General features: G+C 50.7%; 1 protein-coding gene and 1 pseudogene across 4 annotated transcripts in view; one reads left to right on the top strand and one right to left on the bottom strand.

Moving 5' to 3' along the window:
• Positions 1 to 27,834, top strand: part of Sez6l (seizure related 6 homolog like) — a 161,809-nt gene that overhangs the window by 123,238 nt on the left and 10,737 nt on the right. For 3 of the 4 annotated variants that reach the window (XM_005078916.4, XM_005078915.4, XM_013119783.3), the window contains exons 10-12: positions 13,336 to 13,532; positions 17,615 to 17,809; positions 20,404 to 20,595. In XM_005078916.4, coding sequence (XP_005078973.1) covers positions 13,336 to 13,532; positions 17,615 to 17,809; positions 20,404 to 20,595 — 584 coding nt within the window. The remainder of the gene's footprint in view (positions 1 to 13,335; positions 13,533 to 17,614; positions 17,810 to 20,403; positions 20,596 to 27,834) is intronic. The other variant, XM_040731683.1, reaches the window with a different exon arrangement.
• Positions 3,715 to 27,791, bottom strand: LOC106021843 (annotated as a pseudogene).

Below are 27,834 nucleotides of genomic sequence, written 5' to 3'. Positions count from 1 at the left end.
CAGTAGGGAAAGTGCTTGCTGCACAAGGGTGAGGATCTGAGTTCAAGTCCCCAGAGCTCATATAAAGTCAGGTGTGGCAGCATGTTTCTGTAATCCCAGTGATCCTATGGCAAGAGGGGAGGCAGAGACAATGACCTAGGGTTCACTCATAGTCTTCTGGGCTCCTCCAAAGGGCTTGGGTCACTTCTCTGGTGCCCGCTGTAGCACACATAGCTTGTCTTCTAGGCTCTGGTTAGCTGTGCTCCACACGGGCTGCTGCTCTTGTGTCTGTCATACAGTACTAGCATCTCCAAGATGCTGGGTCTCTGCTGCAACTGGGCTGGACTTTCACCTATATCCTTTTCTGAGCTCTCTTCAGGGTCTCCAGCCCTGCCACACAGTGCCAAGCCTCAGCTGCTGTCCATGGCCCCTTCAGGCCTGCAAAACCAGTCACACCTGGTTGGCTTTACACTACCGAGGTGCAGCCTTGGCGGTTCTGGAACACAGCTTCTGAGTGCTGACCCTCAGGACACACTTCCCAGAAGACTTCACCTCAGTGATGCTGGTTTCTTCTTTATCACAGCTGATTCTTCAGCCCCAGCTGGCCAGCATCCACTGTCCCAGTAAAACAAAGGTTTCACTTCCATGGTTCTGGTTTCTCGTTAATCACAGCCAATTCTTCAGCTCCAGCTGACCAGATATCACAGATTCTTCACACAAATGGCCCAGTAGAGCCTTGGCTCCCCTCTATACTTCACAAGCCGGGCCCCCATCATCTGCACCGCTCTGAACATTCTTACCTTCCAAGCTCCTACAGAACAGCTCACTGAGCCCTCAACACTTAGTGGCATTTCCAGTCCAAAAGGTTGTGAAGTCCTTCCACAATCCTTCCCAAAGCAGCATGGCCAGGTCTGTCACAGCAATGCCAGGTAATGTCCTGGTACCAACTTGTCTTAGTCAGGGTTTCTATTGCTGCCATGAAACACCATGACCAAGGCAACGTGGGGAGAAAAGGGTTTGTTTGCTCACATTTCCACACCATACTCCATCACTGATGGAAGTCAGGACTAGAACTCCAACAGGGCAGGGACCTGGAGGCAGGAGCTGATGCAGAGGCCATGGAGGGTGCTGCTTGCTGACTTGCTCTTTGTGGTTTGCTCAGCCTGCTTGCGTTTTTTCAGTTGTTCAAGACAGAGTTTCTCTATGTAACAACCCTAGCTGTCCTGGAACTCACTCTGTAGACCAGACTGGCCTGGACCTCACAGACATCCACCTTTCTCTGCCTCCAGAATTCTGGGATTAAAGGCGTGCACCACCACATCCAGCTTATGACTTGACCTCATGGAGGCATCTTCTCAACTGAGTTTCCTTCTTTCAGATAACTCCATCTTGTGTCAAATTGGCACAAAACTCTCCAGCACAGGGGGTAAGAGCTCCATGGGAAGTGGGCTAGAGGTCACCTGTGTGACATGAGGGTAAAGAACCGGGCTGCATTTTGCCCACCCATGTCCTGAGAGCAGGATCTGTGGCTTGGCTGATGTTCCTGCATGCGTCTGCAATGAGAAGGAGATGCGGGTACAGCAGGAAGTATGAGGTGTGCAGCTGTCCAAAGGATTGGGACTGCCAGACACACACCACCTGTCCCACACAGGATACCAGGGATGGCATTGTGAGAGAAACGCCATGAAGGCTCCCGATTGTAAGCATACAAATGCTTTTTGAAAAGAGCCTGAATTAAGAAAGGCCTGATTCCTTGTAGTGCAGGGGATCCTGGAGGCTTGTGTGAAGATCCCGACAGCCACTGAGGCCCACCCACGTGAAGCAGGCTCAGCGTCTCTGCAAAGAAGGGCCCAAGAGGTCAATGCGTGAAGATGAAGAGGAAGCCATGATGGGGGCTTCAGGATACTAGAAGTGCCAGGACCACGGGGCGTCCATCAGTGAAGGCTGCAGGCGTAGAGTAGAGCCAGATTTGCCTTTGACCTCACAGAGGCTCACAGTGAAGGGACATGAGATGGCCACAGACCTATCTATATATGGGCATCAGGGACAGAATGCTGTGGTGTGATGGTGACATGGCCCCCCCACAGGTCCATGTGTTTGAGTATCTCGTCCCCAACTGCTAGTGCTATTTTGGAAGGTTGTGGAGCCTTCGGGAAGCAGAGCCTCCCTGGAGGAAGTTAGTCCCTGGGGGTGGGTTTTGAGATTTTGTAGTCCGCACCACTTCCTGTCCACACTCTGCTTCCTGAGCACAGACTCCCTGTGACTAGATGATACCGGCCTCTGCTGCCATGCTTCCTGGTCAAGATGGACCTTGTCCCCTCTTAACCCATGAGACAAAAGAGGTACCCATCCTTGCTTAAGTAGCTTCTTGTCAGGATGTGATCACAACAACAACAAAAAAAAACTGACACACTGGGAAAGGTCAGAGGCAGACTAGGACCTCAGAAAGTTCACTGCAGAGGATGCTTGACAAAACAGAAGTGGCCAGGACCCCACTCCGGACCTCGCTGGAGAATGGACTAAGAAACGGGCTATTCTGCGGGGGCTGCTTTTTGTTATTTTCAGTCTATTGCCAGTTGCCTTTTAAATGCCTAGAGGCTGTGTATAAATGGACTTGCCTCTCCACTGAAATCAGCAGACTGACGGATGAATCATGTGTATGCACATATGTAATTCACATTTAAATAACTGCATAAGCTCTGCAAGTTTTCTGTATGTTTGCCTGCCTAAGTCATCTTGCAAATGTCTCTTGGACAACCTTTCAAGGGCATGGTGTCTACATAAGGATCCAATGCTTGTCTGGAAGGAATAAAGGGAGACGGGATGGCTGGATCACCATTCCTTCCTGTGCACGCTAGGGAAGGCAAACTCCACCTGCATAGTTACACACATCATTGAGGGCCAGTTGGTGGTGGTGCAGTCCTTAAATCCCAGCACAAGAGGATCTCTGTGAGTTTGAGGCCAGCCTGGTCTACAGAACAAGTGCTAGGATAGGCTCCAAAACTACACAGAAAAACCCTGTCTCAAAAAACAAAGACAAAACCAAAAACAAACAAAACCCTCAGGTGTGTCCCCTATTCCCAGGCTCCAGACCTGGCTGGGGTGAGAAGCTTGAACACTGCCCTCTGCTGGCAATGGGGAGAATTCTATTCCGAGAGCCTGGCTGGAAGCACTGGCAAACGAAATTCTTCATGTCCTGACCTCGCTTCACTCTGGATCTCAGTAAGAGAACCTTCTCATGGGCTGTTTGCATCTTTGTTGAAGAGACAATGCATCCACATGACCCCGAGTTCAAAGGCACAAACAGACTCTGTAAGGATCGCCCATCCCCATCCCTGCCACATGAAGTCAACTTCTCCCCATCTTCCCTCCCAAGGGCTTAGTCATATTACCCTCATCATGTCCACCAGCTTCCTGAGCACCATCCCCAGCTGGTCCATCCTAACAGAGCTCTGTGTCTCCCTTTGCAATTGCCTCAGGAGGTAGGTCCTGGACTCCTGTCACCTGTTTCCAATAGGAAGGAGCCAGGCAAAGTCTTTTGGGTAGAGCTCTTGAGTTCCAAACACATCAGCGGCTCCTGAAAGTGTTGGGTGAGGGAGCAGGTGGACCCTGAACAGTCCTGCATGGCGCATCTTCAAGAGTGCAAACAGCTTTCATTCCAAGTCTCCCACAGTTGCGGGTTCTACATGACAGGAAGGAGCTGTGTGTTTGGGTAATGACAAAACAGACTTTTACTTTGAACAATAATAGGTAGGCTTTTAATTTTTTTCAATAACAATGTTTAAGAACAAAGCATTTCACATGCAAGTTAAATCTGTAAGCCATTCAGCAATTCATTTTCAGCACAGTTTTAAATGAGTTCATTTTAAAGCTAAGTAAACGTTAAACTTCTACAATGTAATGCTGAGGCTTTTTGCCTGCAGCAATGCCCAGGACTGAGAGAGCTGTCTATATTTTGTCACACAGGTGCACACGGCCCAAACCCAGTGCCACACACCACATCACAGCCCACCGCTCTGCAGACCAATCCAGCCTCAGTCACACACAAATGCAAAGAACCCATTCCCCAAATAACTCGCAGCACCCACCTAAGACACCAGTCCCACCACTGTGAGATGGGTGACTGTGTGGAAGGTGCCTATTACAAACGCGTCTGTTGTCATGAAGTCCACATTAGAGCAGGGTTGAGCACCAAAGTCTACACCACAGCAGGGAACTTGTTGTCATGGAAGGTACAGAGTCTAAAGAGCAAAGCTTTCCGAATGCTGTGAAACTTTCCATTAGGATAGCCCTTTGGGCTGCTGTGAAGGGACCAAGCCAGGACCCCTCTGCCCCTCTGAGAAGCTCAGCCCTCCATCCCCTTGGTACTTTGCATTATCCTGAGAGCATCTTCATTTCTGGTGTGCTACTCCCAACTCCAGCTCCAGTCTGCTTCCTGGGACATGGCAGCTCTCACTTAGGATTGGTTCTCAGCCTGGCACCCAGGAGATGGCCCCGGGTTGGGTGGGGAGCAGCCTATGGTTTGGGGGGGCGGTATTCCCGCTGCTGCAGGCGCTGCCTCCCCCGGGCCAGAGCCTCCAGGTACCACTGCTGCTCCTTCCACAGCTGCTTTCTCTGCTCCAGCTTCTCCCTTCTGGCTTCCAGCTTACGGAATTCCTGATCCAGCTGCCGGAACTGTGTTCGCAGTCGCCTATTCTCGGTGTTGACACCCTGACAGAAGTCCTTGTGAGCCTGTTTGGCCATAGCCTCTAAGGCCTTGGCCTTCTTCTTCAGCTCCCTGGTGATGTCCTCTCCTGACTCCAGCAGGTTCAGCTCCTCTACTTGCTTCTCCAGGGCAGCCCTTTCCTTCAGGAACTGGAAGTGTGGCTCTTGGTCCATGAAGGGGATGTTAGCTAGAATGCTGGCTTCCTCTAGCTCTAAGGCCTCTTTCTCCCGGTCCTGGTTCTCTTTTATCTGTGCAACGGGAGCCAGGGCCTTCAGCTTCTTCTTCAAGCTGGCCTTCATCCTCTTGCCCTGAGCCAGCTGCTTCTGGAGGTCGGCCGTGCGGGAGGTGAAGGTGCAGACCAGCTCTTTCTTCCTGTCCTTGATCTCCTGACACTGCTGGATGTACTCTTTCCACAGGAAGTCATATTTCTCCTGAGTTTTCTGGTTTCTCTTCCTCAGGTACTCCAGGAGGGGCTTGTTTTCTGCTTCCTCGAATGCCTTTTCATCCTGCAGCTCCCTAGAGTCCGTCAGCAGCATTGCCCTGCGGAATTTAGCGGCTTGCATCTCCTGCTCTAGCTGGCTCATGGCCAGCACGGTCCTCCTCCTCACCCTCCTCTCCAGCCGGGTCATCTGCTCTGGCCTCAGGTAGCTGTTGAGAATCCTCATGTGAGGAGAGGCTGTCAGGGCTTCTGGGACGCAGGAGAGGGATCCTTGGGACCCCTGGAAATCGCTGCGGCTGCTATTCTTTTGCTTGAGGCTGATGCTGCCCACTGAGGAGCAACGGCTTGAGTCGTGGACCCTGTTAAGGGGGTGCAGGCCAGGTTGGGGCAGGTCCTCTCTCTGTACCTCCTGCTCCCTGGAGACTATCTCTGGCCACCTCACCCTGAAGTCACACACGGCCCTCTTCTTGGTCACAGGAGGCCTGTACCGCCTTTCGCGGGGTGTCAGGAAATCAGCCTCGTCTTGAGCAGGGAGTGCAGAGAGCCCCAAAGGCCTGGTCCCTTCTCTCTGGGGGAAGATGGTGGCACGCCTGCCCCTAGTGTTCCAGCTGGGGTAACCTTGACCTTGGGACTCCATAGCCCCTTCACCTCCTGAGGGCAGGGTGTGCTCCTTCAATGATCCCACCCATCCATTCTCTGGGTCCCTCAGTCACCTCCTTTCCTACATTGCCCCAGCTCTGGTGCGGCGGACCGCCTTTGTCCTGGTCTTAGAACCAAATGGGTTCTCTGCACAATGAGGGCTCAGAATGTGGAATGCTCTGGGAGTCTCCAGTCCTTCCGTTTGCTATGGCCTAGGAGGTGAATTTCCGGGAGAAAGGGCTTTGCCTGCTGTGGAGGGAGGGAAAGATTTGACGGGATAGGGCGTGGTCCAAGGGAGGGTGTGACCTACCGGAGGGTCCTTAGGATGGTGGGCGGAGTCTTGGGGCGGGGCTTGTATAGGGAGGGTGGGACCTGTAGAGGGAGGGAAGGACCTGCCAGGAGAGATGGGAGGGGCTTGAGGGAGAAAAGGCAGGACCTACCAGAGGGCGGGCCGGGGATTATAGAGGGGGTGAGGGCAGGCCTGGATAGACCCTGGGTGGGCTTGGAGCTGTAGGCTAGTGTACAGCAAGGTTAGAAGAAAAGCTCCATTGACTGGTCGCCTATGGCGTGCAGCACCAGGGCTTTCTCAGCCAGGCACATTAGTTGCGTCGCTATGAGGCGCCAGGAAGACCCTTTGCACCCGTGACCTACACTGTGCACCCTGGAAGGGAGGGAAAGTGTCAAGGGCCGAGAGGCTCCAGGCTCCTGGCTCCCTCCGCAGTGTAGTCTGAGTGCAGTCTGGCTGCGTTCCTCCGGATTCCGACTCCCTCCATGCTCGCTGGGTTCCCAGTGGCATGAGCGATGCCATGGTTGGTGTTGAAGCGTGGGGCTTGCACAGAAAGCTACCTCCGTTTCCCAGGAAGGGAAGGCCGCCCCAGAATTGTGCCCTGTGCAGCCACCTCGGTCCCGCGGTTACAGAGAAAGTAAAGTTGAGAAGGCCCGGAGTGTGGATTGACACGGAGGATGACCTCCCATGAGCAGAGCAGGTGCGGAGCCTTGGTGCTCAGCACGGCCCCTTGGTGCTCAGCACGGCCCCTGCACTGGTTGGCTCTCCCTGCTGTACAGGACAGCTGAGACTTCCCCAGGGAAGAAGAAATCACTTGCTTGTGGCACAGGTGGGTTCCTGTCTCAGCAAGGAGACCCATGGGAGCAGCAGGAAGCAGAGAGACTCTCTTCTTGGAGCCTTGGAAAGAGGCTTCTGGGGTAGGCCATGTGTAGTTGATGTTCTTCTCTGTGTACTACCACTGACCTCATCTCCTACCCTGCTCCCGGACTGTGTGGCTGCTGTGTACAGACACAGATTAGGTGCCTGGGAAATGATAGTGAAAAGGAGGAGAGAGTGAATGACAAGGAAAAGAAGCCTCAGGCAAAGTAAGGACACTACCTGCACTTTTAATTCCAGCACTGGGATGTGGTGGCAGAGGCAGGCAGATCCCTGTGAGTTTGCTGCCAGCCTGATCTATAGAGGTAGTTCAGGGGTGACACATCCCAAAAGGAAGGGAGGGAGGGAGAGAAGGAGGGGGGAGGGAGGCAGGAAGGAGCCTTATGGCGAGCACAGGTTTCTGTGACCTCTGACCTCCCTGTCATCCCTAACCATCACCTCGGTCCTCAGTGTCACTTCAGATCTGGAATAGCCCTCCTTCCAAGACTGTTCTCTCTGCTCAAGACTGCTTTGGCTATTTGAGGTTCTTCGTGGTTCCACATAAATTTTAGGATTTTTGCTTCTATTTCTGTGAAGCATGTCATGGGAATTTCGAGTGAGATTGCAAGGAATTTGTAAATTTCTTTTGGTAAAGTGGGATTCAGATATTAAGCACAAAATGCCTTTTTTTTCTAGACTCTTCCTCAATCTCTTTTATCGGAGACAAGAGTTCATTATAGAAGTTTTTCAACTCCTCGATTAGGTTTATCCCTTGATGTTTTTGAGGCTATTGTGAATGGGAGTGTTTCCATGGTTTCTTTCTCAAAACCTGTGTTATCAGCACATAGGTAAGCTTGCTGATTTTATACGTTGATTCCATACCCTGACACTTTGCTGAAAGTGTTCATTTCTTTTTTTCTTTCTAGAAACTTTCTGATGGAATTTTTGGGACCTTTTATATATAATATTTAACATCTAAAAATAGGGATAATTTGACTTTTCCTAATTGTATCCCTTTAATTTCCTTCTCTTGTCTTATTGCACTGGTTGGTAGTTCAAGCATTATATTGAAAACAGTGAGGATCATGGACAGCCCTGTCTCATTCCTGGTGTTAGTGAATTCGCTTAGTGTTTTCTCCATTTAGGATGATGTCGGTGGTCATTTGTCATACATAGCATTTAGCTAGTCTCTCTAGGACTTTATCATGAAGGCATGTCGGGTTTTGTCTAGGTTCTCTTCTATATCTATTTGGATGATTGTGTGAGTTTTGTATTTAGGTCATTTGTGTGATCTACTACATTTATTGATATATTTATGTTGAGTCATTCCTATATCTCATAGACTAAGCCAACTTGATCATGGTGTATGTTCTTTTCTTTAATATTTGCCAGTATTCAGTTTGAAGATATTTTATATCTATGTTCATCAGGAATATTGGCCTGTAGCTTTCTCTGTTTTGTCGTGTCCTTACATATTTTTAGAATTAGAGTGGCAATGGCTTCATAGAAGGAGTTGGGGGGTATTCCTTCTGGGGTTTTTTGCTTGTCTATTTGCTGTTTGTTTTTTAACAAGAAATATGGCTTACAGATCCTTTCTGGACATCAGGTAAAATCCCACACTGAACCCATCTGGGCCTGGACTTCTTTATTTTTAGCCAGAAGGCTTTTCATCTCTGTTTTTACTTCCTCTTTGGTTGTTTAGGTTGTTGATCTCTTCTTGGCTTAACTTTGGTAGTTTGAATGAACATAGAAATTCATCCATTTCTTGTAGATTTTCTAACTCAATGGAGTATGGGTTTTTAATGTTATCCTCCTATAGAAATTTGAATTTCTTTGGTGTCTGTTGTAATGTTTCCCTGTTGCAGTTGAATTTCTTTGGTGTCTGTTGTAATGTTTCCCTTCATTTCTGATTCTGTTGATTTGAGGCCTTCCTTCCTTCCTCCCTCCCTCCCTCCCTCCCTTCCTTCCTTCCTTCCTTCCTTCCTTCCTTTTGGTTAGTTAGATCAAGGGTCATTTATCTTCTCAAAGCACCAGCTCTTAGAGTCAATGATTCTTTCTACTGTTTTCTCTGTTTCTGTGTCATTAGTTTCTTCCCATCTCCTGGATTTGGGTTTGGTTTGTTCCTGTTTCTCCAAATTCTTAAGCTGCATCATTAAGTCATTCTTTAGTTCTTTCTGATTTTTTTTTTAATTTAAGCACTTGGAGCTAAAAACTTTTCTCCTAAGACTGTTTTCAATGTGTCCCAGAGGTTTTGTTGTGTTGTGTTTTCATTTTCGTTTAATTCCAGGAAGGTTTAAATTCTTTTTCTTCTTCAACCCATCCATCACTCAGTAATGTGCAGTTTAATTTCCATGGGCTTTTACTACCGATTCATTTGCCATTGACTTTAACTTTTGTAGCATTGTGGTCAGACAGAATAACACAGTGTTATTGTTCTTTCCCTCAATTTGCTAAATTTGTTTTCTATACCATGACGTGGTCTATTTTAGAGAGATTTTGTTTGCCTGCTGAGTAGAATATATATTCTTCAGTGTTTAAACGGAATGTTCTGTAGGTAACTGTTGGGTCCACCTAACTATGATGTTATTTAATTCCGAAGTTTCTCTGTGTATTTTTTGTTGATATGCCCTGTCTATTGGAGAAAGTGGGGTGTTAATCACTCACTTATTAATTAATTACCAAGTTGAAGCTAATCTGTCTCTTTAAGTCCAGGAGCACAATTTCTGTGAAATGAAGGGAAGTAATGTCTTCTTGGTTAATTCCTTTAATTCAATTAAGTGGCCTTCTTTATCTCTCCTGATGTGTTTCGGCTTGAAATCTATCTTGTAAAATAGGAACACCTGCTTATTTTTCTAGTCCCATTTGCTTGGAGTACTTTTGTCCTCCCTTTCACTTTAAGGCGGTTCCGGCCTTTGAAGGCAAGCTAAGTGTCTTGTAGAGCTGAGAAGACACTTAACGCATTTGCCCAACTTGTATCTTTTGATTAGGGAGTTGAAGCCATTAATGTTTAAAGTTATTACTGAAAGGTATAAGTCCCTGGGTATGGTGGCACACACCTTTAATTCTATTACTCTGGAAGAAGAGACAGATAATCTCTGTGAGCTCAAGGCCAGCCAGGGCTACATTATGAGACCTTTCTTTTCTTAAAAAAAAAATAGATGGGGTGGAGGGGAAGAAAGGTATGTACTGGTGCTGCCTCTCTCTCTCTCTCTCTCTCTCTCTCTCTCTTTCTCTCTGTGTGTGTGTGTGTGTTCTTAGTTCTATTTCCTATTTCAATAATTATACTTTTATTTCCTTTCCACAGTGTCTTGGCTATGCTTCTTCTTCTGTTCAGTTCAAAGTATTGCTTCCAGTATTCCTTGTAGAGTGGGTTTGGTGGACATGAATTATTTTAGCCTGTTCATACCATCTTGGAAAGTTTTTTCCCCTCCTTCAGCTATGTCAGATTGCTTTGCTAGGTACAGTAGCCAAGGCTGGCATCTGTGATCATTCAGAATTTGAAGTACACTGCTCCAGGCCATTCTGGCTTTTAATGCTCCCATTGAGAAATCTATTTTTTTCTGGGTTTCCCTTTATAAGTGTGACTTGTGATTTTTCTCTTCAAGTTTTCAATAACCTCTCTTTGTTCCATATTTTTAGTGTTTATGCTATGCTGTGGGGAGTTCCTTTTCTAGTCCTGTCTATTTGATACTCTGTGTTTCTTGAGTGTGTGTGCGTGCGTGCGTGTGTGTGTGTGTGTGTGTGTGTGTGTGTGTGTGTGTGTGTGTGTGTGGTGTTTGGGGAAGGTTTCTTCTGTGATGTTGTTGGATATCTAGTCTATGTCATTATCCTGGGATTCCTCTTCATCTATACAGATAATTCCAACATTTTGTCTTTTTGCAGTGTCTTGAAGTTCCTGCAAATGTCTTTTGACTGCTTTTAAACTTGTTAATGTTCTTTGCCTGAGTCACCTAATATCTCAACTTATCTTCAAGTCCTGATAACTGTCTTCTATTTGCTTCTTTCTGTTTATAGGGCTTTCCACCAAATTTTCTAATTAGGTGAATGAGTTTTTCAATTACTTCAGCTGGATTCTTTCCATTATTTCAATCTCTTTATTCAACTTGGGCTTCCAATCCTAAATTGTCTTCATCGTTTCATGAGGTGGTATGTTTGTACTTCCTTGGACATCACAGTCATTGGTAATCATTTCAAATTCATTAAACTGTGTATTTGTTTCTTTAGATTCTTTGAGTTCTGTGATTAAATTTTGTGATTGCTCTTGTAAATTCTGTGCCCTGGAGTTCATCCTGGTTATTCTTACTGGAGAACGATTCTATGGTTGATGGGAGGGAGGGGGAATAGTGACTGTGACATACTATACCGGCCCTTCATATTTTTTTGTGCTAAGACCTAGACACACAGACATCCGTTGGTTATGTGTCTGAAGTGAGATTCTAGGCAGCTTCTATGGAGAGCAGACTTGTTTTTGTTTGTTTGTAGATTTTTGTTTTTGTTGCCCAAGCTTGATTGATTTCAATCAATCAGACATGAGGAGTTGGTAGGCAACACCTTCAGTTGACTGGTGGTAATTCTGATTGTAGGGATGAAGGTGATTCCAATTAAGGGGTGATCAAGAAAGCATGCAATGGGACAAATGGTTGGGTCTATTTAGGCTTTGCTACCTGAGCTCTGGTAAGGAGTGTGAGGGTGGCATGGGTGGGGTCTTGGGCACACACCTGCCTAAGCTGACATACCAGCTGCACAATAGGCTTAAGGTTTGGGGTGGTGCAGGCAGGCAAGCTGCCTAGGTTCTGAAAACTCACCATACTGAACCAGTGCATGGGATGTGCATCCTGGGCTAAGTTTGGAGGTTGGATATAGCAAGTGTGGGTTAGCATCTAGTGACTCACCTTACTGAACTGGAGCACAGGAAATGTGACCCATGCTAGGTCTGGAGGTTGGATATGATGCCTGGGAATTGGAGAGCACTAAGATCTCAGCATGATAAACTAGTACACAGGATGGGCTACCAGACCCAAGCCTGGATGTTGGGAAGGGCACAGGAGGGACTCTGTAGACTGTCCTGGTGCACAAATGTAAGAGTCTGGCTAGGTCTGGTGAAGGGAAGGGTACAGGTGGGAAAGGGTCAGGTAGATTCAATAGGCTTGGCAAGAGCAGGCTAGGCCCAGAGGTTGGCAAGAGCAAGCTAGGGTCAGGTAGACTCAGTAGGCTGGACAAGATCATGGATATGAGACCCAGACTAAGCCCAGAGGTTTGACCTGGTACAAGCAAGCTAGGATCAGGCAGACGCAGCAGGATTGACAAGACCAGAGGTTTGACTTGGTACAGGCAAGCTAGGGTCAGGCAGAAACAGCAGGATTGACAAGCGTAAGGGTGTATGACCCAAGCTAGACCCAGAGGCTGGACATGGTACAAGCAAGCTAGGGTCAGGCAGATGCAGCAGATTTGTCTTGGACCTGCCCTTTGCATCATTAACCATCCACCCCCATCCTCGGTGTGAGTGGCAAGACCTTGTCCTGCATTCAGATCTTTGTGTCATCCCTTACTAAGGGTCATAATAACGGGCTTGAGCACAGTTCCAGCATAAGACGCTCCAACTCACTGCCGCTGCACACAGTGGAGAATTGTGCTGATTTAGGGACTAATAAGAAGGTATTTGTTTTTCTACTGGGAGCAGGCAGGCTGTGGTCAGCAGGGTCTGGAGGACAACGTTAGCTTCAGATGACCTCACCACCTTTGCTCAGCATCTTCTGCATTGCAGAAGAGGGACAGATCCATGTCATATGCCCAGCATGTAGCCCCATGCCCAGCACACCACTGTACCATAAACAGTGTTGTTAATGTTACAGGGAAGCCTGACCGTTTATGTGCATGATTTGGCTTCACAGTAAGAACCAAATGGGAGGAGCCATTTCTGTAGTGGCATCTTGCTTTGCAAGTGAACTTACCATGGTGGCCACAAACTAGGGGCATGGCTTCAGGTGTGCAGATGTGACCCCTTATAAGGTGGAGGAGGGGCTGGCTCACTCTCTTGGGTTGTGGTGAGAGCATCGGAAGGGCAGAGACTGCATCTTCAAGAGCAGGAAGACTACAGTGGTTATTTACTGTTATTTGTGTGAGTGCTTTCCTAATAAATAACTGTTTATCGTTTATCTTGGGTCTTGCGGACTCATTTAAACCCTGCCTTCACATTTCACAAGCTCTCTTCCAGAACCCAGCCGTCTATAGATCTGGTTGCTGTGTTGATTGGAGGGAGCAATGTGTCCTGGTCCCATTTGCCATCTGGTCTACCTCAGCCCTGCTTCCTAGCCTGGGGCCTGACACATGGCATGTCTGAAGGAATTCTGTGTCCCCGAAGAGGTGACTTGGTGTTTATGCAGACAGACAGGAGCCTGCAGTGATTCCCTCCTCTTCTCTCTGCCCATCAAGCCTGAACCTGAGCAACAGTGACATCCTGACCATCTATGATGGTGATGAGGTTGTGCCCCATGTCCTGGGTCAGTACTTTGGCAACAGCAGCCCTCAGAAGCTATACTCCTCCACACCGGACCTCACCATCCAGTTCCACTCGGACCCCGCTGGCCTCATCTTTGGCAAGGGCCAGGGATTTATCATGAACTATATAGGTAGGTATTTCAACCCATCAATCTTGTTTGTGTTGGAGGGACATTGTGCGCAGTGGTCTCCTGTGGGTCTGTCTGTGTGGATGCTTTGTGACTGGTGGACCTGTTAATGCACTGACATAGTTGTTGCATGTGGGTTTAAGCGCATGGGCCCTCTAGCCATGAGGACCAGGGTTTATATCCTAGCACCGAGTGGAGAGTTGTGTGACCTTGCACGAGTCAGAGAGTCACTCTGAGCACCCTCCTATGAGCAAAGTGGAAACACTGAGGAATGTGAACACTTAGCAAATGAGGCCTCACAATGCTAAGGCTCGTCCTGTTTCCTTGGATGTCAGCCGTGACTCCACGGCACACTCCCACTTCCCTCTGTTTGCAATTTCTCAAATCTCATCTGCTCCCTGTATCCTGACCTGCATCAGCTCTTCCTGAGGATACCCCTCCTCAGTCACTGCACAGGGCTGCTCTGCCTGTCCTCCTTCACATGCCTGAGGGCCTGGGCACACAAGCAGGGTCCATCTTCCTTGGTCCTCAGTGTGACTGATGAATTCTTCATAAAACAAAGCAAAAAAAGCAGCACATGATCAGATTCAAGGCCAGTTCACATCTCACCCTCCATCACCACCACCACTATCCCCCCCATTGCCACGACCAACAACAGCCCCACCCTACCACCACCACCACCATCCTCTACCATCACCAAGACCCCATTCCCATCACCACCACTCTCCCCACAACCCACAAAACCACAACTACAGTAACCATCACCACTCACACAACAACAATCACCAAATATAGCCCCTAAGCTACAACTATCACAACCTATACAACCACCAGTACCACAGATACAACACCACCAATACTATGACCACATTCATTACTGCTACCATTGCCATCATCATCATCAATATCACCACCACCACCACCACCATCACCACCACACCACCACCACCACCATCACTATCACCACCATAACCAACAGCCCCAGAAATGTCCTTTTCCAGGAAACGGGACAGCTTTCCTGTTTTACAGGTGGCCTCTTCTTCCCTTGCCTCCACCCATCCATCCTCTCAACTCTGCTTTCCCAGCCTGTCTCGGTTCCAAGCACATCTCCACATCCCTCCAGGACCATCTCCTTGGTCCACCACCATCCACAGCAGACAGGAAAGTAGAATCCAGTGACATTCTGGTTACCCAGCCCTGGAGAGACATGGGCAACCAGCAGAGCCCCTGGTTCAGCCCTGTCCCATCATGGTAGAAGTGGCCCAGGATCCATGAGAGTGGGTAATTTGTATATCAGGGCAGATCTAGAGATCACATCCTAGTAGCCCCATTCCCAGCTCTTCTATGATGTTCTGATGTTCTTGGTATACTCAGAGCACCTGAGGGTGCAGGGGTGACTAACTGAACTTCTAGTATCTGGCATGGTGGGGACACACACATCCTGGTAACAAGGTTCAGCTGGTGGTTACGGTCTGAACTGGCTCCTCCCAGGAACTGGCTTGGCATCTTAATTTTCAGGATGCAGCAGGGAAACAGAGGACTCACGCTGCCAAGCCCCTGATTTCTACCACAGAGCCCCTCGGCCTGGATAACATTCCACATCATCAGCCTGGGAAATGCCTGGCCTCTGTTTAACACCAACTTTCTTTCCTGTGCTTCTCCTGGTATCTAAGTTGACAAACCATACCTCTGACCACTGGCGCCCCAGGAGCCCGGCACATGTCAGATAATGTGGTTGCTCTGAGCTTCCCAGCTGGTGAGCGACCTTTGCCCTTGTCTGCCCTGCGCCTGTTACCCTTTCCAAGAGGCAAGGAAGGCATCCGTCCTCTGGGTTCGGTTTCTTGGACCCCTTTTTCTTCACTGTGCTGCAAACATCCGGGGACGTCACTGCTGCTGCTCCTGAGTTCTTGTGCGAGGGCACAGATGGATACCCTTCTGATCGGCGACCTTGGAGGAAGGGGTTTTGGTGGCTTGGCTCCCATATATCTCCAGAGAGCTCCCCTCCCTCCCTGCTGAAAGATGAAGTCATCCTAAGCTTCCTTTATCCCCTGGTGTCGGAGGCAACGTTCAGAACAGCATCAGCTGGGTGGCAAAGCTCTGACTCCATTCAAGCCGGTCAAGGTGACCCAGCATCTGGCCAGTGCTCTTTGGCAATGTCTTAAAGTGTTCTTGTATGCTTGAAGCCAAGCATCCTGTGGCAGTTCAGGACTGGCAAGTCCTGTCATGCATGTTACGAGTCCATTCCTCACGGTTAGGAGACAGTAAATGAACCTATGGGACGGTGGCCCCTGAAGACTGAAGGGTTCCACTCGGCTCAAAGACAGTGATTGATAGGTGATGTCCACCACACACAAGAAACTGGCACACGGTGCTACATGTTTGATACTTCCAGGCCTTTCTTTTGCCCAGAGGTTGGTTGGGCCCTGGTTCTAGCTTGACCATGAACCTGAAGTCATGATTTCAGATCCCTAGCGCTGGTCTTCATAGACCCATAAGCAAACACACAGAGGGATCCATACACTTTTATCAGGGCTATGTCTATGTTAGTTAACCCTCGCATTGCTTTGTGGGGTAGATAGGTTGTGTGATTCCTGACCTCGTTCTGAAGATGACGACAGTGAAGTTGAATGTGTATCTCAAACGTGACTGAATCTGCACAGCTTCCTTAAAAGAGAAAACACCAGGCTAGGCTCTGGATCAGTCAACGGAGTGTTGACTTGACAGGCACGAAATCCTGAGACTCGGGCACAATGGTTTATACTTTTAAAGCTAACACTCAGGAGACAGATGTACATGGATTTCTGTGAGTTCAAGACCAGCCTGGTCTATATAGCAAATTCCAGGCAAATGAAGGCTGCATAGTGGCTTTTTAAAAAATTTTTCCATGCTATCTTTTTTTAAAGAGGGAAATAGAAGCCTTGGGTTCCATTCCAGGGTGGTGTACAGCTGTGACCCCAGCACTCAGGAATATTAGACGTTCAAGGTCACCTTCAGATATATAGTGAGTTCAAAGCTGACACAGGCCACATGAGACTCCATGAAAGTAGAGAAGAATGTAGAGAGGGGGAGAGAGAGCATAGAGAGAGAGGAGAGGGAGGAGAGAGAGAGGAGAGAGGAGAAGGGAGGAGAGAGTATATAGAGAGAAGATAGAGGGGGATTGTCTGGGTCTTCTTGCTTGTAGAGTTAACAGGGCCAATGGGGATGAACAGTTTGGTGCCTCCAGGCTGCCTTCTTGGAAAAAGCAGAATCTCCAATTTTCCTGGTAGTGGCCTCTGAAAACTGAAGAATGGCAAGTGTAGGCAACTCAGCCGTGGTCACCCAGGCAGGGAATGGTGCCAACTAAGTGAATTCTGGATGTGACTCCTGCCACAGAGGAGACAGAGTCCTCCACAGGGTGTGGCATGGCAGCTCCCACTGAGGGTCAGATGGGCAAGCCTTTCTGTCTGAAGGCATGTGGCCAGAGAAAGCTGGCAATGCCCGCTGTTTCTCCCTTTCCACTCATCTTCTGGCATGTGCAGCTGAGTCCCAAATCAGCTTGGCTGATTTTTCAAAGCCCTAAAAATAGGGTCCCTGCTCTTGTCCAGGAAACTCCAGAAGTAATTTCCCTGTCCCCTTCCTTCAGACACCCGGGAGAGGTCCTTTCTCCAAATAAAACTGTCCTGAAATCCTGGGGAAAGCCCCTGATGGCTTCTCAGGGTGACTTTCCTCAGATAGTTGAGGCCACTGCTGTCCCTAAAAGTATATAAAGCTGTTTCGGATCTGCACACCGTGCAGTCTGACACAAGGACAGTGAGAGTAGGGTTTGGACCGCCTCAGTGACGGGGGAGGAGGAGGGGGAGGAGGAGGAGGAGGAGGAGAGGGTCCCAGCTCAGTGATGCCTTTGGGTGTCCCAGGTCGTGGCAAATGTTTTCCAGCAATGTGCAGCTTGAGCTGAGAAATTTGCAAGCAGTGCCTTTCACTCCGTGGTAAGCTATGGTCTTTCTATGAATTGATCCTCCAGAGGCTCAGGTAGCAGCTACAGTGCGCCTGACTGTAAGCCTTAAACTGCTTTTCGCAAAACCTAAGGAAGATGTTTTGTTTTAAAGAGGTGTCACGGAACGACTCCTGCTCAGACTTGCCTGAGATCCAGAACGGCTGGAAAACCACTTCCCACACAGAGCTTGTCAGGGGAGCCCGGATCACATACCAGTGCGACCCAGGCTATGACATCGTGGGCAGCGACACCCTCACCTGCCAGTGGGACCTGAGTTGGAGCAGTGACCCCCCATTTTGTGAAAAAAGTAAGAGTCATTTTATTTTCTCCCTAAGTCACTGGGTGGAAAGTCCCTCCCAAGGGCACACGTCACGTGGAATCAACCCTACCTGTTTAAGGTAGGAACTGTAGGGACCTTGGCAAGTGAGAGCATGTCCAGTCTGTGTGAAAGGGTGTCTGTAGAGCCAAGCAAAGCAAGTCAAAGCCATCCTGCTCCAGTTCTAAGCTCCCTCCGAAGGCAGTCAGCCTCCTTCCTGCTGACTCCAGGGTGCTGTCCCAGGACCACAGGGCCAAGCATGTGCCCCCTGTTGTGAAAGGGGAATAAGACTTGGAGTAGCCTCTAGCTTCTTGCTGGTGGCATTCAGCAACGGAAGGAGCTAAGCTTAGACCCACCTCCTGCATCAAACTCCCAACCTTGAGGTGACAGTTTATTGTTCCTGTACCAGAAGATTAGATTCAGAACAGCTCAATAATAAGGAGTGTTGGCAGAGGGCCAAGATGATGGGGAAGGGGCAGAGCAGGGACCAGGCCACCTAAGGAAGAAGACAGCAACCACACAACATGGGAAGACCTACTGAAGAGCCACAGTCAGACGCATACACATGTGTGACACCTGCGGGATCTAGCGCATTCATAAGGACACAGGTAGGCAGTGGACAGACAGACAGATGGATGGGTTTATAGACACAAATGGGCCTGGTCTGTGCAGAGGTAAATACTGACATTTTCTATGCAGGTATTTCTCCACATCTCTCCATTTATAGATGCCTGCCCATATCTGTCCATTGATATGTGTGTGCATTCCTAGATGGATATTTACGCAGATGAGAAGGAGTTGTAGGACATATGTTTAGTATACAGTGTGTATAATATACATAATTGTGTATATGTGGTACCTAATATGTATTATATACATAATTGTGTGTGTGTATATATAACTATATATGTGTCATATGACTGTGTCTGTATCTACATAAAAACTATGTCTAGATGGATGATGGATGGATGGACAGATATACGGACAGATAGGAAGGATGGGTAGATGGCTAATGGTCAGATGGACAGAGGACTGACAGTTGGGTGCATAGACAGACAGATGCTTTAAGGCAGAAATAGCGGCAGAAGGGTATCCCACAGTTGTGAACGTGTGTCAGCTGTCCGTACTGAGGGTGGTGGACGTCCTCCCCATCACTCAGGTGTTCACTGCCTTCCTCTTTAATTAGTTCACTGTTTCCCTTTCATCTGTATTGATTTTCTAATTAAAGTGCAATTGACGCTTGTTTCCTAGAGTCAGGCATCACAGAGAGCGGGGCAACCCTTGTTCCTCCCACGCCGGCCACTGCTCGGGATTTCATAGAACAGACGCTCACACTGAGCCCTTCCCTCCCCACTGTGATCGCCCACACACTGTGCTCACCTCAACACTGTGCTCACACACACACTGTGCTCACCTCAACACTGTGCTCACACACACACTGTGCTCACCTCAACACTGTGCTCACACACACACTGTGATCACACACACACTGTGCTCACCTCAACACTGTGCTTACACACACACTGTGATCACACACACACTGTGATCACACACACACTGATCACACACACACTGTGCTTACACACACACTGTGCTCACCTCAACACTGTGCTCACACACACACTGTGATCTCACACACACACTGTGATCACACACACACTGTGATCACACACACACTGATCACACACACACTGTGCTTACACACACACTGTGCTCACCTCAACACTGTGCTCACACACACACTGTGATCTCACACACACACTGTGATCACACACACACTGTGATCACACACACACTGTGATCACACACACACACTGTGATCTCACACACACACTGTGATCACACACACACTGTGATCACACACACACACTGTGATCTCACACACACACTGTGATCACACACACTGTGCTCACACACACTGTAATCACACACACACTGTGATCACACACACACTGTGATCTCACACACACTGTGATCACACACACACTGTGATCACACACACACTGTGATCACACACACACTGTGATCACACACACACTGTGCTCACACACACACTCTGCTCACCTCAACACTGTGCTCACACACACTGTGCTCACACACACACTGTGCTCACACACACACTGTGCTCACACACACACTGTGATCTCACACACACACTGTGATCTCACACACACACTGTGATCACACACACACAGTGATCACACACACACTGTGATCACACACACACTGTGATCACACACACACACTGTGCTCACCCCACACACTGTGCTCACACACATCGTGCTCACCCTCCTCCTCATAGTGCTCCCCACCCATGCTCACTCTTCTCACAATGCTCCCGCCCATCCACCCTCCTCAGTGAAGATCTGTGCCTTGTGTGGGTCTGGGACCTGGTGACAGTCTAGGGGCACACTGGGAAATAAAGTTCAGTTCTCTCCCCTCCTGACCTGCTCTCCAGGCACCAGTGTGAAGCTGTGTGCTGCGACCTCACAGGGCTAGGGGCTGACTCGGGAGGCCTCCTAGATTCTCGGGCGGATCCTGGTGACCCTTGGTGTCACTGTGCCTCCCTGTCTCTTCTCCCGCAGTCATGTACTGCACCGACCCCGGGGAGGTGGAGCACTCCACCCGCCTCATCTCCGACCCGGTGCTACTGGTGGGCACCACCATCCAGTACACCTGCAGCCCCGGGTTCGTGCTCGAAGGGAGCTCCCTTCTCACCTGCTACAGCCGCGAGACGGGGACTCCCATCTGGACATCTCGCCTGCCGCACTGTGTCTGTGAGTCCTGGGTTCACATGGGGGCCATCGCTTCAGGCTTGCTCCCCCTGGGGAGCCTGGGGAGGCATCACGTTGCATGCTTGCGCTGATACCCCTGCACACCACGACAGCTGGCACTGACAGGGCACCTATGCTGACACTTTCAGGTAAACCCTGAAACTCTGTCAGCCCTCTGCCAGGTTTCCCTCACCTCTCTCTGGTTTTCATGTTAGGGGGGTGTCTGGGCCGGGGAGACAGCTCTGCAGATGAAGCACTTGCCTTTCAAGCTCGAGAGCCAGGGTTTGAATCCCCCAGCATCAACTACATGCCTCAGGAGGCAGAGACAAGGGATTCCAGGCTGAGCTTCTAGTTAGACTAGTGGACAGAACTCCCAGTTCAGAGAGAGACGCCTCCTCAGGACAGTGGGAAGTGGTACAGGAAGACATCGGTGTCAACATCAACCTCTGGCCTCCGCACACACATGCATACCTGTGCATGCACAGTCACACACATGTACACCCACGCAATGCCAACATGCATATGCTTGCACAACACATATACATGCAAAAAGAGAGGGGGAGAAAAAGAAAGACGGACACACACACAAACAGAGAGAGAAGGAGAGAGGGACAGAGAGAGAGAAGGAGAGAGGGACGAGAGAGAGAGAGAGAGAGAGAGAGAGAGAGAGAGAGAGAGAGAGAGAGAGAGAGAGAGAGAGAGAGAGAGAGAGAGAGAGAGAGAGAATAAGGAGAATATCCTAAGGCCAAGTGTGGTCCATGCCCTTTAGGGAGGCTGGAGCAGGACTGAGAGTTCTCAGACAGGCTGAGCTTATCTGAGAGGGGGAGGGGAGGGTGCAAGTTTCAGAAAGGCCTTGGCCGCCCTCTAGTTAACAGAGAGTTCAGTTGCAAGGCCAGGCTTCTGATGAGCCCAAGGAGTCCTGTCCACAGCGACTCAGACCAAGACAGTGTGGCCCAGTAGAGGGATTTGCATGTCACTGAAGTTTAAAACAGCTGTGTTCCCAGTACCCATGTCTGGCGGCTCATGAATGCCTGTAACTTTAGCTCTAAGGAATCTGACCCCCTCTTCTGCCCTGATGGCCACACTGGTGACAGACACACAGGCACACGCTTACACTTAAATTCAAACAGTTGGCCATACAGAGACTTTAGAAGAGTAGGCTGGGAGAGATTCACTGGGGGATGTAGGCAGTGAGACTCCAGAAAACACATCTGGGTCTCAGGAGCCTAGGAGACAGCAGAGCCCTGGTAGTAGACAGCTGGTGGCCTGGCTACTCCTCCAGGGGAAATGCATTCTGTGACCTGTCAGCTAGACCTGACCCCTGAGGACTCCAGCAGCAAGAGGGCCCACCAGCAGACAGGCAAAGCCACTGGAAAGCAGGGAGGCCCTGTCCTGGGAGGCTGCTCAATGGCACTGCTGTGAGCCTTGCCTTGGGCAGCGTACTGCTACCTCAACTCCTCTGTTGCTGGAAGGAAAAAAAATCTGAGGTGTGTCACTTCTGGTAAATAGAGAGAAAATGAAGTCCTAGAGGTCTTCCCCTCTCCTCTGCTTATGACCAAGATCCTGCTTGCGTATGCCTATGCATACATGTGCAAATTACAGAGGCTGAGATTCCCAGGGTGCAGTAGCCTGCATTACTATAACTAGACACTTGAGGCAGATTGATTTAGAAAGAAGAAGGGTTCATTGAGACCCCAGTCTGTAGGTTCTATTCCAAGCACAGTTGGTCTGATGCGCATCTTGGCCGGAGTGTGTGGTGAAACAGAGATCTGGGTCCAAGGGTCCCAGCACCTTTAAAAGAACATCTGAGCCAGGCAGTGGTGGCCCATGCCTTTAATCCCAGCACTCGGGAGGAAGAGGCAGGCGGATCTCTGAGTTTGAGGCCAGCCTGGTCTACAAAGCTACACAGAGAAACCTATCTCGCACAGTGGCACCCTGGGGGACAAGCCCTCCACACATGGACCTCTGAGGGACATGCAGCATCAGATGAAGGGGGGCAGCCTCCAGAGCCCTAGGTATGAGCTCCGTTCTCTCCCAGTGACACCCGAGTGCCCAAAACCACCATTCTTACAACCAAAGCTCACCCGGGGTGAGAAGATGGGGAAGGCTAACTCTCTCCAAAGACACCCTCCCCCAGGTCACCGAAGTCCAAAGATCCCCAAGCCTGGAGCCTTCCTCCATTGAGACTCTTGTCAGGTGCAGGATTGAGTGAGCCTGACACCCAGGCTAATGAGCTCACAAGTCACAGCAGGTGCTAGAATGCTCTGGGGAAAACCTTGGGGGAGGGGGAGGGATGGAGCAGCCTCACTGGGGGAGGGGAGAGGAAAAGTTCCTGCTTGTGGTCGCCTGAGGCGAGAGGCTGAAAACCCGGGAACTGATCCAACTCGAGGGCCAGAGTATCACGGGACTCCAGTCATAGCTTGTATAGCTTTGTCCACGTCCTCCTTGTGAGACGCTTGACAAATGGGTTGCCTGGGCCTTGTTTACTTGTCTGTAGCTGTGAGCAGTTGGCAAGGGGTGCAAACTTCCCATCCCGAAAAGTCTGTCTCCACCACTGGGTGAGCAGCTGTGGCAGGTGACTCGTTGGTTCTTTGGTCACAGCTAGGAAGGATGGTGGAATCTGTATCTCCGGGTCACTGGAGGACCCTGTACAGAAAAGATTTCCGAACCATCTGTGGTGGTTGGTGTACACTGGTAATCCCAGCTCTGCTGAGGCAGGAGGATTGTACGGTCAGGGCCATCCTGAGCTGCGTAGCAGCAAGACCCTGCCTTCACACGAAGCTGGCTGCAGGATGCTGCGGCGAGATGGTCTTGACCACTGGGACCTTGGAGACTTAGGATGGCTCTCCTCTGTTCAAAATGAACACCCGAATAATTCAGGCATGAACTAAGTGGAGGATTAGCCCATTGGCCATACTGTGATGTCACCTCTCCTCTGTGGATCCAAGCAGAATTGCTGTCACCTGGGAGACACACCTCTGGATGTATTCGTGCGGCTTTATCTAGAGAGATGACGCAGTCACCATGAACCCTTGATGTGGCGGCACCATCCATGGGCTGAGTAAAAAGGGGGTTTTGTGTCTCTGCCTCCCGACTGTGGGCCAAGCGTGACATGCTGCTGCCTCGTCAGACCCCTGCCACGCCCCTGCCACGCCCCTGCCACGCCCCTGCCACCATGCTTTCCCACACCCCAGTGGGCTGCACCCTCAACTGTGAGACGGATAGACCCAGCCTTCCTGAGCCACTCGGGGATTGTGTCAGAAAACGAGTAGCAAATTTGCCAAAGTGAACTGTAGATCTTACTGGACCTTTCAGAACAACACCCCGCAGCCAGCATGGCAGCCCACGCCCGCGATCCCAGCATGCACGCGGGCTGAGGCAAGAGGGCTGAGGAGTCATTTGTTCCTGAAAGGAGTGTAGAGAACTCTCCTGGGGTGCTACTGCCATCTGCTGGTCGCTTCTGGGTACTGCAGGGATTGCGTGGGGGCTGTCCAGGTGTCCCCTCTGTTCCGGGAGGATGGGGATCAGATCCTCCTCGGTGCTGAATGCTGCTGAGAGAACAGAGCAGAAACCTGCTCACCGCCTCCACTCCAGCCGGATCCCAGAACAGGCCTGGTACAGACAGTGTTCACATCAGCTGTCTGCCGAGCCGAGGAGCGCACATCTGGTAGTGGCTGCAGGACTTCAGGCCAGCAGGGCTTGGTGAACTCGCTTCATGAAGTTATCACTCACTTCATCTGGCTAAGCAAACCAGAAAGAGCAGAGCCGACATTTAGACTGGGCATCGCAGCACATGCTTGTCTGCTCCTCCTTGGACAGAGCTGAAGCAAGCTCATGAGTTCAAGGCCAACCTGAACTAGAGTGAGACCCCGTCATAAAACAACCTGAACTAGAGTGAGACCCCGTCATAAAACAAAACAAAGGCTAGGGAAGTAACTCACTGGTCAAGCGTCTGTTTAGAGTACCTAAGACCCAGAAAAGAAACGAAAACTTAGATTAAATTTAAAAGTCCTCCCTCCCACAAGCCCTGGCTGGCTCTTCAGGGGTTAGCATGCCTTGCTGTGCAGGTCTCATCCATGGATGTGCAATGCAAGGAGTCTGGAGATTTCCCAGGAGGCACTGTGGCATGACTGTGGACTCGGCTGCAAGTCTCGAACTATGGGCAGAGCCAAAGGCAAAGTCGACGTCTATGGGTGACCTACATCTCCGGTGACTGTAGCATTGGCCAAGCCTGGCTCTCATGAGCCACTCTCGGGAGCTGATTGGAAAGGGACTCTGCGCTGGCCTGCACCCCTGCCACTGCTGTGGCGCCCCGCCTCTCGTGGAAGGAGGGTCCCGGAGCCCAGGAGGCTGCGTCTGTCTCCTCCCACATGTGTGGCTGGTGGACTCCTGAGAGCATGGGTGAATACCTCCTCAAGGGCGGGGTACCCAGTGACCCACCCTACCATCTCTGCAGGTCCCACAGCTGGGCAAGGCTCCGGGAAGCAGGGCCTGCCTGGACATGCCCACACTGTCACTGTCATCTGAGATACACAAGCCTCTTGGGCGGCGGCCAGGAAGGGCCCTTTCTGCTGATCCTCTACCGTGAGCCTCTGGCCTCAGTTTCGTGGGGCCAGGCTTGGATTTGCTTAATGACCTCGGTGAACAACACTGTGAGGATGAAATGCCGTCTCAAGGAGCAATTCCGTAGGGGAGAGGGTTGGTTCTGGTTCACAGTGGAGGGGCCGCCGTCCAGCATGGCGGGGTTGGAGGAGAAGGGAGGGCGGGACCAGTTAGGCTGACTGGCTGACCACATACATCTGCACTCAGGAAGCAGAGAGGGAACGGGAAATGGGGGTGGGGTCACATACATCTGCACTCAGGAAGCAGAGAGGGAACGGGAAACGGCACCAGGCTAGGAAACCTCAAGGCCCGCCCCCAAAGATATACATTGTCCAGTGAGGCTTCACTCAAAGGTTCAAGGACCTTCATACTCAGTGCTCCCAGCCAGGCGACAAGTGCTCCATCCCAATCAGTGCTCCCAGCCAGGCAACAAGTGCTCCATCCCAATCAGTGCTCCCAGCCAGGCGACAAGTGCTCCATCCCAATCAGTGCTCCCAGCCAGGCGACAAGTGCTCCGTCCCAATCAGTGCTCCCAGCCAGGCGACAAGTGCTCCATCCCAATCAGTGCTCCCAGCCAGGCGACAAATGCTCCGTCACATGAGCCTGCAGGTGACACTCTGCAGCGTCATTCAGGCTACAGCATACCTCATTTTTGCGTGCTGTCCCATGGTAACTATGCAGGGTATGTTAGTTGACAACTGAGTGTTTCCTGTCAACCAAACCCTGTGCTGGGCACTGGGACCCTGCATGAGCACGGGATAACATTGAGCTCCAGGAAGGAGGAGCATTGGCGAGAGCCCACACACCAACGCCGCCACCCACCTCCACACACAGTGCTCCAAGGGCATTGAAATCCCCAGGGGACAGAGCCGGGTCAGCAAGGGGTCTTTAGATGATGCAGTCTACAAAAGAGGAGGCAATGCTGTTTCAAGCCCTTGCTGTGGGTCACAAGTCTGGGGTCTTCGCGGGCCCCTCAGCCTGTACTATGTGGACCCGTCTAGGTGGCAGCGACACCACCGCCAGGTGTCTCACCCCCCCCCCAATCGGGGCTGCGTTTGCGAGAAAGGAAGGAAGGGAGGGAGGGAGGAAGGAAGGGAGGAAGGAAGGAAGGAAGGAAGGAAGGAAGCAAGGAAGGAAGGAAGGAAGGAAGGAAGCAAGGAAGGAAGCAAGGAAGCAAGGAAGGAAGAAAGGAAGGAAGGAGGGAAGGAAGGAAGCAAGGAAGGAAGAAAGGAAGGAAGGAAGGAAGGAAGGAGTGCCCATCTCAGGCAGCGCCATCACAGGGGAGGTGTCCCAATCCTCCTGCCAGGCTCACAGCTGGAAGCGAGTCTTGGGGTCCTGGCCATACTCAGGGGTCAGATCCAGGAGGCAGAGACCACACAGCATCTCCACATCTGTTTGTGGAGCTCGCCTGTGACGAGGGAAGAGAGAACATGCAGGGAGAGAGAGGGGAGAGAGAGAAAGAGAGACAGAGACAGAGAGACAGAGAGAGAGGAGAGAGGGCAGGGAGAGGGAGCGAGCGCCCTTCGTATGTGCAGTGTGAGGTAGGCGCATGCGTGTAGTGTGAGGTAGGCACACGTGTGTAGTGTGAGGTAGGTGCACGCGTGTAGTGTGAGGTAGGCACACGTGTGCAGTGTGAGGTAGACACACGTGTGCTGCAGGGGAGGGAGATGAAGAGGCCCGGGGGACAGTTAAGAGCAGGCACCAAATGCTTCCGGGTCCTGCGGGTCTCCTGAGACCGGCCTGGGGACTGGGTTTGAGAAGACGGGTCACACTTGGAAGGTGGCAGCCTAAGCCGCAGGCTCGCCTCGGGTCTCTTCTCTCCTGAGGCTTGCTCACCTAAGGGCGCTTGATGAAGTTCGCTCCCTGTCACCTTTCCAGACGCTGAGCTGCTGGTGCAGGAAGAAACACCTGAAGCCAGAGTGCGACCCCACTAGGGGGGCTCTGTGGAAACCTGTGTGCCTCATTAGTGAGAACCCAGCATGGGGTCGCCTGTGTCCAAGAAAGTCAAAATGGGGGCTACCCTGGGTTCTAGGTGTCTACCCCAAGAACCAGAAGTGGAGCTCAGCCGGGCTCGCACACTCACGGTGAAGTCAGCGCTGTTCACATTAGCCTACCAGCGTGGGTAAGCCATGTGTCCACCGATGGGGCACAGGGCACAATCTGCTCATCCATGGAAAACCACGCATCCTTAGCAACCGAAGCGCGTATGACACAAAGGAGACTCGAGGACCTTTGCTAAGTGAAACAGGCCGTTCCTCCCAGAGTTCAGTCACACCTGTGGGAATCCCTACCTTCCTGGGGTTCTCAGAGACTGGGAGCAGGAAGCCGGAGACTCCAGCAAGGTGCGCCGGGTCCTAGAGGTCAGCTGTTCGCGGCAGAGTCGGTAACCCTTGTGAAGAGTTGGCCACAATTTATCCACTTGTGAATGTGTCAGCATTTGTGTTGCTGAGCGATGTTTGCTGGCTGTCACCCAGGGTCAAATGGCTCACCCAGCAAGTTCCACGCTAGGTCTCCCAGGACTTGGCATCTGCAGTACCCAGGAGCAGCCACCAGGGGGAGTGTGAACCTATTGGTTGCGGTCACTTAAGGCTCTTGGCATTTGGTTCCACTGACTAGTCTCAGGAGAGACAAATGTCCTGA

Source organism: Mesocricetus auratus, unplaced genomic scaffold, assembly GCF_017639785.1.
Source record: "Mesocricetus auratus isolate SY011 unplaced genomic scaffold, BCM_Maur_2.0 Super-Scaffold_100025, whole genome shotgun sequence".
Taxonomy (NCBI): Eukaryota; Metazoa; Chordata; class Mammalia; order Rodentia; family Cricetidae; genus Mesocricetus; species Mesocricetus auratus.
The sequence above is the reverse complement of the archived record's forward strand: the minus strand, read 5'-3'. Positions and strand labels throughout refer to the sequence as shown.